Genomic DNA, 13,068 nt, shown 5'->3' on the forward strand with positions numbered 1-13,068 from the left:
TTCTATCTGTATAGATTTGCCTATTCTGAGTATTTCATACAAAAGTAAACATACATTTTGTGGCTTTCTGTGTCTGGCTTCTTTGATTTAGCATTATGTATTCAAGGATTTTTCCATATTGTAACATGTACCAGTACTTCATTCCTTTTTTTTCCTCCCAAATAATATTCCATTATATGGATATACTACATCCTCTTTCTCCGTTCATCAGTTGATGGATGTTTGGATTGTTTTCACTTTTTGACTATTATGAATAATGCTGCTATGAACATTTGTGTACAGGTTTTTTTGTGGGCATGTATTCAATTTTCTTGGGTAAATACCTAGAAGTGGAATTGTTGGATCCTATGATAACTTTATGTTTACCTTTTTGAAGAACTGCCATATTGTTTTCCAAAGTGGCTAAAAAAGTTTACATTCCAGGGCGCCTGGGTGGCTCCGTAGGTTAAGCATCAGACTTTGGCTTAGGTCATAATCTCACAGTTTGTGGGTTTGAGCCCCGCGTCGGGCTTTCTGCTGATGGCTCAGAGCCTGGAGCCTGCTTCGGATTCTGTGTCTCCCTCTCTCTCTGCACCTCCCTGCTCTCTCTCTCTCTCTCTGTCTCTTTCAAAAAACATTAAAAAATTTTTTATAGTTTACATTCCTACCAACAATATATTCCTACCAATATCATCATCGGTGTTTACCATCTTTTTAAATTATAACCATCCTAGTGGATGTGAAGTGGTAACTCATTGTGGTTTTAATTTGCACTTCCCTAATGACTAATGGTGTTGAGCATTTTTTCCTGTGCTTATTGGCCATTTGTATAAATCTTCTTTGGAGACCTATCTATTCAGATCGTTTACACGTTTTTTTCTAATTTTTTTTTTGTCGTTTTATTATTCAAGTTGTAAGAGCTCCTTATATATTCTGGATAGAAATATGATTTTGATTAGTAAGTATAAACAGTTTTTAATATAGTTGAATTATTTAAGTATTCTGTGATATATGAATCTGCAGATTGATAGCCTTGACAGAATTCACAAACAAAAATGGTCAGTTCAGTTTGTGAGTACAGCTAGCACCTTAGTACTACTCAGATTTTAGGCCAAAGACTGCCCAACAGAATATAGGCAGAAGTAAGGTTTGTATATGGATCACACCCATGATTTTAGTTTTCCTGTTCATCAGGATTTTGACACGCTGGTGACTGGGCAGTGCTTCTAGCCCTTACTCTACATATAAATCACCTGGCCATCTGGTTAAAATGCAGATTCTTCTTCAGCAAGTCTGGGAAAAGCCTGAGATTTTTAACAAGCCCTCAGGTAATCCTGAAACTGCTGATCCAGGGACCTCAATTTAGGTAGCAAGTGTTAGTAGAAGTATTAATATTGCTGTTGGGAACCATGAGTCTAATTCTCCTTCTACAAACCAATTTGCTTTCTTCTGCCTCAAATAGACTGATGTCCTAGCTCAAACCTGGCCTTTGGAATTGACTCTTGACTACCACTTACCAGAAGTGCTTCTTGAGCAAATCACTTAACTGCTCTTCACCACACTTTCCACATCTGTAAATTACAGATACTTATACTTCCTTCTCCCAGTGGTAATGAGGATGAGGTGAAATAACATACATAAGGCATCTATCACAGTTCCAGATCTATATTAGGACGTGGTTAAGTGTTGTTTTTTTTCTTCTACCCGCCTTCAGCGTTAGGGGCTGTCCCTCTGTTTTGTGCAAATACAGCATTATCAGTGGGGGGACAAGTGAGTGTTACTACCCTACTTTCCTATATTGTCATGATTAGATCAAGCATTGTTACTGGAGTCCAGATCTTGGGCCCCACAACGGTAGAAATGAGGCCAGACCAAGGCACAGGCGAGGCTCTATTGGGGCTATAGCTCTAGCTGGAAGGAGACACATCACCAACACACAGGAGTTAGGCTGGCTTCTCCAAACAAAGGGGAGGCCCTGCTTATATAAAGTCCCCTGAAAGTTGCCAAGTCCATTATGCTAATAAAGGATAGAAAAGTGCCTTGTCCTGATTGGTTGATTTTGGCAAGCAACTAAGACAGTTTATTGGTGTCTTTTGGAGCTGGGGTCTTTCAGGCTTGTGGCGCCTGTTTGTTTCTGTGCCAATAGGACATAGCTATGGCTGTTGTTTTTAAGTCAGCCTTGTATACTAGTCTGCATCCCAGTTCTGCACTGTAAGAGAAGCAGCTTAGCAATAATAGTCAACATGAAATGCCCCAGGTGTATAATGTTTTTCACCTGGGGCTTGTTCCCATGGTCCCTGGCATTCTCGGTATTGCCCTCTTGAAGGTTTGTAGTCTATGTGTATTTCATCTTATTTACTCAAAAATTGTATGTTCTTGGACATTAGGACTCTTTGTCATCTTCTGGTTTTGAATCCCATGGGCACTCTCATGGTGCTACCCAAGAATATGTTATTAATTAAGTCTTACAGAATGAATAAGCCCATTTCAGTTGTGGTAGTAGCAGTAGTGACTATAGAAGTAATAACATTTATTAAGAATTTTGTGTCAGACATTATCCTAAAGGCACGCGTACATTATCTATTCAATACCCAAAACCGTTTTTTGAAACACATCCATTTATTGTGTCTGTTTTACAGATGAGGCAGCTGACACCTAGCCATACTTAGACAGCCTTCCACTTTTGGTGGTAAGAGCAGAGTTCTGGAGGCCGGCAGCCCACAGTCTAAATCTCTGTTCCGTCTCATTCTAGCTAGAGAGATGGGTTTGGTTTCTTAGCTGGTCAATATGCAAATACATCATCTATAATTAATGCCAATCCCACAGTATTATTGTGAGGTCCGTGTGAACTATACAAAAAAAAATGCTTAGCACCGTTCCCGCTACTTGGAAGTATTCCACACGTTCTGTTTACGTGTGTGTTTGTGAAGTCATTTATCCAGTGGCCTCACAAGTGGCAAAGGTGGGATTTGAACCCAGGCTATCTGACTTAATAATCAATAACTCATAATTTCTAAATTATGTTGCTGCGGGTCTTCTATTTCAAATAATCTGTTGAGGTGGAAACCAACAATTCATGTGTCAAAGTGAAAAGAGAAAGGTCAAGGGGCTGCAGAGGCAGAAAAAATATGTGAAAGGCATTTTGTAATGTATCACCTGTTGAAAAAGACATCTTCAAAGCTCCAGTGTTTGTGTGAACTCATTTTCTAGAAGCATTTGTGGCTGCTGCCAATCCAAGCCAGAGGGTGCAACCAGAGACTGAGCCAGGTTTTGTTGTGCCCAAAATTTACACCCTTTGGGAGTGGAAGGGTGCTCTCATTAAGGGAAAGCCTTCACTACTTAAAAAATGCAAAAATATCTTATTTGTGAAAATTATACAAAAGCACATGACCACATGAGAGCATTGCTAGGGTCCTCCTTAAGGCCCTGAAAAGGCCGTGATGCTAAACTTCATTCGCTTCATGGTGAACCGCCTCTGGCCCAAAAGTAGTCAAATCCCTGACCTGCAAAGCAGCAAGCCTGGCTTTCCTTCCTGTTTTGCTTCAGAAAGGGCCAGTTTCAAATTTCTGTGTCTTGGTGCCTCTATTTGAAACACTAGTGATAGATTATATATATAGATCTCTAACTCACAGGAAATTCTGGTGGATAACATGTTTCCCAGAATAAATATATTAAATTATCTTGAAAAAAAACCAGGCAGACTGTATGGGTTTTTCATACCTACTGGCAGGTGGCACACATCTAAATGTTGGAGCCTTTTTATAAGCAGGATTAAATTGACTCATGACAGCTGGTCACTAAAATACAGGAAGTGCAGACCTGGTTGAAAGCAAGAATACACTGGTTTTCATCACTCGCATCAAAGAACAGAGCTCGCTTTTTTTGTAAGTCCGTCTTAGCAATGCCTTTATTTGACAGTGTATGTAGTTTGTCACTTATGCACAAGTGGATCTTTGAGGTACAAGCAAGTCAATTCCATCTAGAGTGTCTTGGTGTGAGTTCTATGTGTGTAAACAGAATCAGTGAATAGGTTTTAGCTCTCCAGAACATCAGATATTTCACTGTTAGCAAAGCCTGTTAGGTCTCCATTTGTACAGCTCCTTCCCTGCCCAATGTAATGGTAGACGTGGGAGCTGGATGACCATGGAAATAGATAATGAATCTGTCAGAGACAAGTGGTTGCCCTGGAAATCTGACCTCCATCCCATCACAAGGCTGGAGGTCATATTCCCAGCAATTGAGAGCAATTTCCTGGCGTTGTGACATCCATTTCTTCTTTTTTTTCTGCTGGAGGAAAAGATACTCTGGCAGGGGCTCTAAATAAAGAATCTTAGTGGCTGGCTGGAATGGGCTGATGCGAATAAACCAAGCTGTAGAGAAGGAAAGAGAATCATTTTCAAATACCAGCCAGTGTTGTGGTACCTCAATGTCCACTTTCACCTGTGCTGCCCAGGTACAACAGTCATCACCAGGATGGAGGAAACACAGTCGAAGCTAGGCTAGGTCAGCAGAATTAATACTAGACAAGTTCCAGTTTTTGCCAGAACCCAAGAAAGATTGCCAAACTTGAACCTGAACCAGGTGGCCATTCTTCCATGAGAAGTTGAAGCCAAAAGATGTACATTCCAGAATAATTATGCTGCACAAATGCTTTGTTTTTGTTTTGTCTTGTTCTTTCTCCTCTAAACTGTGTTGTTTTCCTGAGTCTTTGAGGCATTTATTTTCAGGCTTTTTTTTTTCTTGTGTTAGGTTTCCAGCATTTGGCAAATTCTCTGGAGTTTGAATAGTGTTTACAAGGTCTTACCAATTTTATAGAGTTCTCTTTGCCCATTATGAGGTTAGTTATGTAAACCAATGATAAGGGCATGTGGTAGTTTTGAGCACATATCAAGGAGTTTTTGATTTATTACAATACCTATTAATTCTGTTTTTAGTCCATTACCGTGCTAGACATAGTAGAAAAGACCCATGAAGTTCCTGCTTTCAGAGAGTTTACTTGTTTAACAATCATTTGTTTATCTGTCAAATATATATATATATATATATATATATATATTTTTTTTTTTTTTTAAGTACTTACTACGTGCCAAGCACCTTGAAATGTGCTGGGGATGTTGCAATAAATAAGGCAAACATGACTGCTGCCTCCAGGAGTTTACTCTAGTAAACATGCTAGAAGAAGAAACTATGAGAATGCAGCCTATGTCTAAGGCAGAGATAGTGTGGGCTTTATCATGTGACTGGCCTCACCCAGTGTCCCAGGAGCACATGGGAAAGGTATTCTGGTGGGTCAGAGAAGCACTCAGATAATTGACCAGCAGATGTTTTTTGAATGTCAGTTAGCAGCCAGACACGGAAATTTCCAAGTTGACACCTGAATGGTAAGAATTTTGCAGATGAAAGGAATAGAAATGGTAGAGCAGAACATTGCAAGCAGAAGGAACAGCTTATAAGATTACGTGAAGGCACAGTTTGAAAAACTAAGTTGTGTTGCTGGCAGTGCAGATGAATCTAGAGAAGGGAGAAGACACCAACTTCAAAGGGACTTGGAGGCCACATGACAGAGTTCGGACTCTATTCTGAGAATAGCGACAAGTCTTTAAATGGTTCTAAGCTACAGTGACCCCAATATTTTTGTGTAAAGGATTATTTTGACTGTTGTGTTGAGACTGGGCTAGAGAGGAGCATGACTGGAGGCAGTAAGGTCTGTTGAGAAGCCATTGTAATAAAGCAGATCAGAGATGATGACAAGCTTCACTAGGGCAGTGGCAATGGGTGGCTGGAACCATGTGTATTTGAGAGTTATCAAAGAGGAAGGAATCCCAGAATTTGGTGAGAGATGGAGCAATGACAACTTAGATGTGATAGGAAAGGAAGAGAGGCATTCTTAACCAACTGCCTCAAAGGTGATGCAGTTTACTGAGACAGACATCTCAGAAGGAGGAGTGAGTGGGGAAGAGAGTCTCAGACTTCAGCTCAGGATCTGTGGAGTTTGACATGCCCAGGAGAGAGATCCATGATAGATCCAGAATTTATCAATATGTCAATCAGGTAATCTTCACCTAGTAATAGTGGAGGGAAGGGTTCTATCAATCTCTGTGGGTAACAGAGAATCTCTGAATCTCCTAAAATGTTTCCAAATGTTAAAGCTTATCTTTCATGTGCTTATTATTTCAGGGTGGGGAAGATTATGGAAGTTTGTTTTAGAATGCAAGTTTGCTGTAACCCAAAGGTAGTTAAGTGCCACAGAGGAAATTGAAGGGACGGCCTTTTGTAAGAGTGTCTGAAAAGACTCACTTAGGCTGATGGTTCTGAGCCAGAACCCCAAGAACAGCATATAAAAAGAACACACAGAAGAAGGTTCTGAAAATGCACTTGAGAATCCAGTGAGGACAAAGTATCAGGAGAAAGGGAGTGGTCAATACCTCAATCAAAGGGAGAGATTCAAATACCCCTGGGTGGTCAAATGAGGTAAAGAGAAGTATCCATTGGATTTTCAACAAGGAGGTCATGGCAAGAGAGGCTGTGGTGGTGAGAAAGAGAGAGTGAGTGGGAGATGAGAAAATGGAAAATTCAAGTACAGGAAACTCAAGAAGGGAGAGGAGATTGTTAAAGAAGTAGCTGGAAATGAAGACAAGGTAGAAAAGAAGTACAGGGTAGATATCCATCCCCCCCCCACCCCCCACCCCCGCTTAAGATGGGAGAGATTTGTGCAATGAGTCAACATTTTAAAAGCTCAAAGAGCCTTAAGGAACAACTGACAAAACCAAATACACAGAAGCATTTAAGGGGATCAGAAGAATAGAGCTCAGGGTGCCTACACTGGTAGCATAGGTGATTGGGAAGAGTTTGAATTGAGTTGAGCCTTTGAATGATTAGCTTTTGGACAGGTGAGGATGAACCATTAATTGAAAGAAATCTGCAAGAAATAAGATTAAACATTTATCCGTTCCTCTTTCACCTTCTTTTGTTATTCAAAGAATATTTTCTCAGCAAATATAAGGTCTTTAGAATGGAAATTGCCTGTAACACAGAAAGTGACTACAAGTATATGGAGGTATTAACAGTTACAAAACATTTAATCCAACTTACAATTACTTCTTGTATTCTTGGTCTTCCTACATGAAACCAGCATATCCTTTGGGGTCACATTATTCTTTTCCCCATTTGGAATTTTTAACACCAGATAGGGTGCTAAATCAGTATAAGCTGGTGCTTCTATCACTTAGGTTTCTAACATCTTCCATATATACAAACACACCCATAAATAAAGGTGCTAATGTTGATGGATAAAGATCCTTCCATATACAATCTGGCACAATTGACTCCCTCCCTGCATAGAGGAGATTGCTGTAAGACCTAGCTCATAATTAAACACTATTTCACTTAACCGAATTATTTTTCTCTTATCTTTTTATGAGACTGCATACATGTTAATTTTAAAGGCTTTGTTTATGTATCTAAGTTGAAGAGGTATTGTTTAAACAGCAGCCTTTTGGGGCGCCTGGGTGGCGCAGTCAGTTAAGCATCCAACTTCAGCCAGGTCACAATCTCGCGGTCCGTGAGTTCGAGCCCCGCGTCAGGCTCTGGGCTGATGGCTCGGAGCCTGGAGCCTGTTTCCGATTCTGTGTCTCCCTCTCTCTCTGCCCCTCCCCCGTTCATGCTCTGCCTCTCTCTGTCCCAAAAATAAATAAAAAAACGTTGAAAAAAAAAAAGTTTAAACAGCAGCCTTTCAATTTACTACAATTTATAAGTATACAGAAGGCAGAGTGTAGCTACAAGTATTACGAATTGTGCTAGACCCCTGAGGAAGCTGAGGTGTGGTCTTTACCCAGGGAGGTTTGAGGGAGGGGGGCAGGGTGGGCATTGCTTTAGGGGCCACACCTTTTGGTTAGAAGAGAACCCAACAGCTCTCAGTAATGGTCTTAGCCATTCCTTTGCTTCCTTGCCATAAGGGTGGGCCAGCCTACCAAACAGATCATCAGTGCACAAGGGAGAACCTCGGATGTTGCTGTACAGACAACATAGAAACCCACATCAGTTCTTAAAGAACCTTATTTTGCTACCTAAGAAAGACTACTGTTACCTTTTCTAATTCATGACACTTTCCACAAAGGAAAACAAATGTAAAGCACAACAATATTTCTTTGTCTTTATGAAATTTGGCTTTCTGTATTTTTGTCCTACTTCTTGGGAGAGGCCAGACTCATTTAAAAATTCACACACACACACACACACACACACACACACACACACACAAATTACATTTTCCCGATTCTGACTCTGACATACCTTGACCCTTTATCCTTCAGCTTGGGTGTCCTAGCTCTCCCCTTTGTGTGGATGCATGGCGTCCTGCATACACTATTCTGGCCTCTGGCCATGGTCATCCTGTCAACCTAGGTTTTACTTTTCCACAGGATGCGAACTATGCTTGGGAAGTTACAATTTATAATCTGCTACCTCAACAAATATCCAGTTGGCCTTTGCAATTTTATAGTCCAGGATTTTGGATAGGGGGATGCATTTTTGTGGAAATTGCATATTTCATTGTGGCCTCTCATAGATCACACTTTTATTCATAGGCACCAAAGGCAATAATCCAGCCACATATAGGTTTTTGTTTTCTAGACCTCTAAGCATTTTTTTTCTGAGTCATTTGAACCATTCCTGAGAGAACTTTGTAATTGTCTTATTTGCTGTGAGGGAGCAATCTAAGGACTACTCAGATTGGGTAGAAGCCTTGGTGGGAAAACTTTGGATCTGGGGTAAGGTCATTTTTGAGCCCGGAATATGAATATCTTATTATGACCTCCTTGGGTCTATAAAATAGTCTGAATAGCAAATTGTCTTAATGGTTACATTTCCTTTTCAACAAAGAAAGATTGCCTTTCTGGTTTAAGGAAAAACAGAAGATAACATTGTTCTTCCAACCCAGATGAAATCGTCACAGTTTTGATAATATTACAGGAAAAACTGCTCCCTAAGTAGTTTGATACCTGTTGGAAAGCCCTTGATTTTTTAGCACCGTTGTCTTACCTCACATTCAGGTCCCCACTGAACGGACTGACTGGTATTAGGATTCCTCAAAGTGTGGGAGGATACAGACTGTATCATAACCCCACCTCTTCCCCCAAGGGCACTTGTTGAAAAGACTCTGAGGGTAGGGCCTCCAAATCTATATTTTGCCAAGAGTTTGTAGGTATCCAAGCACAGCAGGGTGTGAGAACTACCACCCAGGAGATAGATGGGTAAAGCCTCTGTGATCACCAACTTGACTTAACAATGAACTCTTGTTTCTCCTCTCTTTAGGTGCAAATGTAATCTCCATGCCACTGTGTGTGTGTATGACAACAGCAAATTGACCTGTGAATGTGAGCACAACACTACAGGTCCAGACTGTGGGAAATGCAAGAAGAATTATCAGGGTCGGCCTTGGAGTCCAGGCTCCTATCTCCCCATCCCCAAAGGCACTGCAAATACCTGTGAGTAGCTTTGCTCTGTAACACCATATTTTGTGCACGATGAGATGAGCTGAGAGTTCTGCTCAATTTCACTTACGATTGTGCTTTTTTTGTTTTTATTCTTACCGTTGTCCCATTCCTCTTCAAAATGCAGCTGAAGCTCTAGTCCCTATTTTACCACTTGTAAGCACATTTTCACACTTGGCTCATCTGTTCAATTCAGTCTTCCAACATTCACATCAAATGTGTTGGGAAATGAAGGAAATCAGGAGAAATTTTGCTAAGTGGATGAAACAGGAGATGTTTGTTTTTCTCCACCAAATTAATTTCCAATTAAAATAACAACAGCGTTCAAAACTCCCAATGGTAACTTAATTTTAACCATAAACAACTCCAGAAATTCTCTAAATGTTTGTAATCCCATTTCCCCTACTGGGTAACCTGAGAGATGCTTTGTCCAGAAGATGCTTCCCTGTCTGATCTTACCATAGCCTTAGCTATGCCCAGTGAAATAATTGGCTTTTTCCAAATTCAAGCAGTTGAGGTCATGCTTGGCATGGATCCTGTTAGCAAAAGCCACCTTTTGACACAGGCCTTGCAGGTGCTACATTAAGTTAAGGAACGTCTGTGTGTATGTGAAAAGAGCATTGGCCTTATCTGTGTTTACAGGAACCATAACAGGTGCCCCATTACCACTCATGTGTATGCCCCACTAAAATCCCTGAACATCCATAGGAAAACACACTCTGACACGCTCAGGCAGAGAAATGATTACTTTCAGAATAAACTGCCCAATTCCATGGGTGGACCAATTAGCCACCTGTAAAAGCCAAAGGTTTGCCCTCTTTCAAAAGTAGAGGAGGGGTGAGGTTGAGAATATACCTAGTAAGTGAGAAATAACAGAAATAGCAGGACAGTGAGCAGTGGGAGAATGAGGGCTTGAAAAGCCACTCACTCTGTGCAAGGCTAAGAATGTTATCAGGTACTTCAAAGCAGCAGCTGTGAGAAACCAAAATCTAAAAACTAGTATCACAGGAACCAGGACCTTATCAAGTTAAATGTAAGAGTAATGAAGCGAGAAACAAGCCATGAAGTACAGGGGCATGAAATTATGATAAAATTTCTATGAGGCAGAAAAAAAATTCTTCAAAAGATTTTTTACAATCCCTATTTGTAAGGGTATTCAGTTTCTTTCTGTGTTAAAGAAAAATTGACAGTCTAGCTCCTAAAATTAATACATAAAACTCTATTGAACAGAAATGTTGATTTTTCAAGGTGATTTTATTAACAGAGACTCTTTTGGCCATCCTCAATTGTTCAGGGCCATAGACTCATGAATTCAGAAGGAATCACAAGGTTATTTGTTTGCGAGACCCTGTGGCTGCCTACCAAGGGTCCCTATCACCACACTTGTCATATTTACTTTAAAGGTTTCCCAAAATGAAAGTGGCTCAGATTTCATTTTTGGTGTCTGCTGCTTCTTTAGTGGGACAAGATGGAACAGAGGAAAGTTCACAGACACCTGCCAGCCTTCTAGCTCATCCTCAGGGCTGACCAACTTGACAAGGCTACCAGAAAGGCAGCTGGAGTGGGCTGCTACTAAAGGCATTGGTTGCTATTCTAACATGACTTCTTTTGCTTGTAACTGAGCTTCGAAGTCTTGTTTATTTCAAGACCTTTTCACTAGGAAGAGCTTCTTGTGCTAGCCAAGCTTTCTCACTGTGATGGGTTTCTTGTATTCTCCATGGACATGATTTACTTACCCATCATCTTTTGCACATTGCAGAAGACCACCGATTACTCCCTGGCCAAAGGAATGCAACCTCTTCCAATTTTCTTTGTGGATTCTATTGCTTAACAATCCCTTAGTCTTCAACTGGCCTTTTCTATACTTGTAGACTTGTCCCCATCTTTGTTACAGTAGGAAGATGACAGGGGTCATAATGCCCAAGGGGGCCCAAGTCAATGTTTCTTTCAGTCTTTAGTATGCAGAAATTAAATGAAAGATTTTAGAGATGACTGCAGTGGTTCAGTCTTGCAATGGAAAAGTCTTACAGTGGAAAGAACCCCTTAAATTAAATTTCTGATCCATCAGACTGTGCTTTAAAATGTCCAAGGATGGAAATAAACGATTCAGTGGTTTAGTACACAGGTTCCAGAATCAAATACAGTTTATCTATTCACTAGCTGTGTGACCTTGAAAAAGTTAAACTAACTTCTCCAACACTTGGTTTCCCACCTGTAATGTGAAAATAATAGCAGTTCTTACCTCATAGGGATTTTGAGAGAATTGAATGGCCTACTGCGTGTAATGTGTTCAGCATAACACCTGTCACCAAGTAGGTGTTCAAAAATAATTTTGATTTTGGAATTTTTTTCATAAGGCATGCTTGTTCATTATTGGACAGGTTTCATTGTTATAAAACTTATTTATTAATATCAATATTATCTCCTAATTTCCAGTGGGTTTTTTTCTCTTTAAGTAGTGAAAGAGTATATGATCCCTGTTTCTTTTCTTCTCCAGGTTAACATCATCATCCTTTGTCATATAATAAGATTTTCATGTCTCTTGTGGGGTTGCTTGCCCTAGAAGTCATCTAATTTTTTAGTGTGAAAATGTCAGCCAAGCACAAGACTCTGGCACTGTTGTGATTCTTATTCATACCGGCTTTTTCTTACACACATGCATACATGCTTTTGTGTGCATGACACACACACACACACACACACACACACACAACTCTAGGTGGTGCATCACAGGTCAGTTATTTAAGAGGAACACTTAAGATATGTCATATCCTAATACAAAAGTACAAAACCTAAGAAGTAAAAAAAAGAGTGGCTACAATCTCTGAGCCCTCAACGTCAACTTCTCAATGGCTTCGAAAGGCTATGCATCCTGGATAATCTCTTGATTTAGCAGAATCTCCGCAGCCAGGATAATTTTTTTTAAGTTTTCATTTATTTTGAGAGATAGAGAGTGAGAGCAGGGGAGGGCAGAGAGAGAGGGAGACAGAGAGAATCCCAAGCAGGCTCTGCACTGTCAGCACAGAGCCTGATGCAGGGCTCGAACTCATGAACCACAAGATCATGCATGACCTGAGCCGAAATCAAGAGTTGGACACTTAACTGACTGAGCCACGCAGGTGCCCCCAGAGTAATTTTTTAGTAGGAAGGTCAATTCCTGTCCACTCTTAGCAAAAGAACTAAGAGAACTTCATTAAACTAGAAAATTAGAAGATCTCCATTCAGACAATTAACCCATCACCCAGAGGTACTGTAAACCAGGAGTTTGCTGGGAATTTTATGACTTTGGAAGTCCTGAATTCTGGAGCATCTCCAAGGCCACTTTTGTAAGGAGCATGTAGAGCCAGGAGAGAAGAATACAGATCCCCAACATTCTAAAATAGAGCCACCCCTATTTAAATAGGGGTGGAATAGAATTTTTAAATTCTAAAATAGAGCCACACCCCATCTGTGAGACACATCACATTTCCCTATGCTTTTCACTGCCATAGGCTTGGCAGAGGCAGAAGTAATAACTCTTGTGATTATATTTTTATTCACCATGTTTTTTATTCAAGACCAGTGTGTTTTCTTCTTGGTCTTTTAAAACCAAATATAT

General features: G+C 40.3%; 1 protein-coding gene across 11 annotated transcripts in view; it reads left to right on the forward strand.

Moving 5' to 3' along the window:
* The window catches only part of NTNG1 (netrin G1), a 336,959-nt gene that overhangs the window by 242,779 nt on the left and 81,112 nt on the right, over positions 1 to 13,068 (forward strand). For all 11 annotated transcript variants that reach the window (XM_040471147.1, XM_040471146.1, XM_040471150.1 and 8 more), the window contains one exon: positions 9,292 to 9,464. In XM_040471147.1, the coding sequence (XP_040327081.1) occupies positions 9,292 to 9,464 (173 nt within the window). The remainder of the gene's footprint in view (positions 1 to 9,291; positions 9,465 to 13,068) is intronic.

This window comes from Herpailurus yagouaroundi, unplaced genomic scaffold (assembly GCF_014898765.1).
Source record: "Herpailurus yagouaroundi ecotype Mexico unplaced genomic scaffold, PumYag 77, whole genome shotgun sequence".
NCBI lineage: Eukaryota > Metazoa > Chordata > Mammalia > Carnivora > Felidae > Herpailurus > Herpailurus yagouaroundi.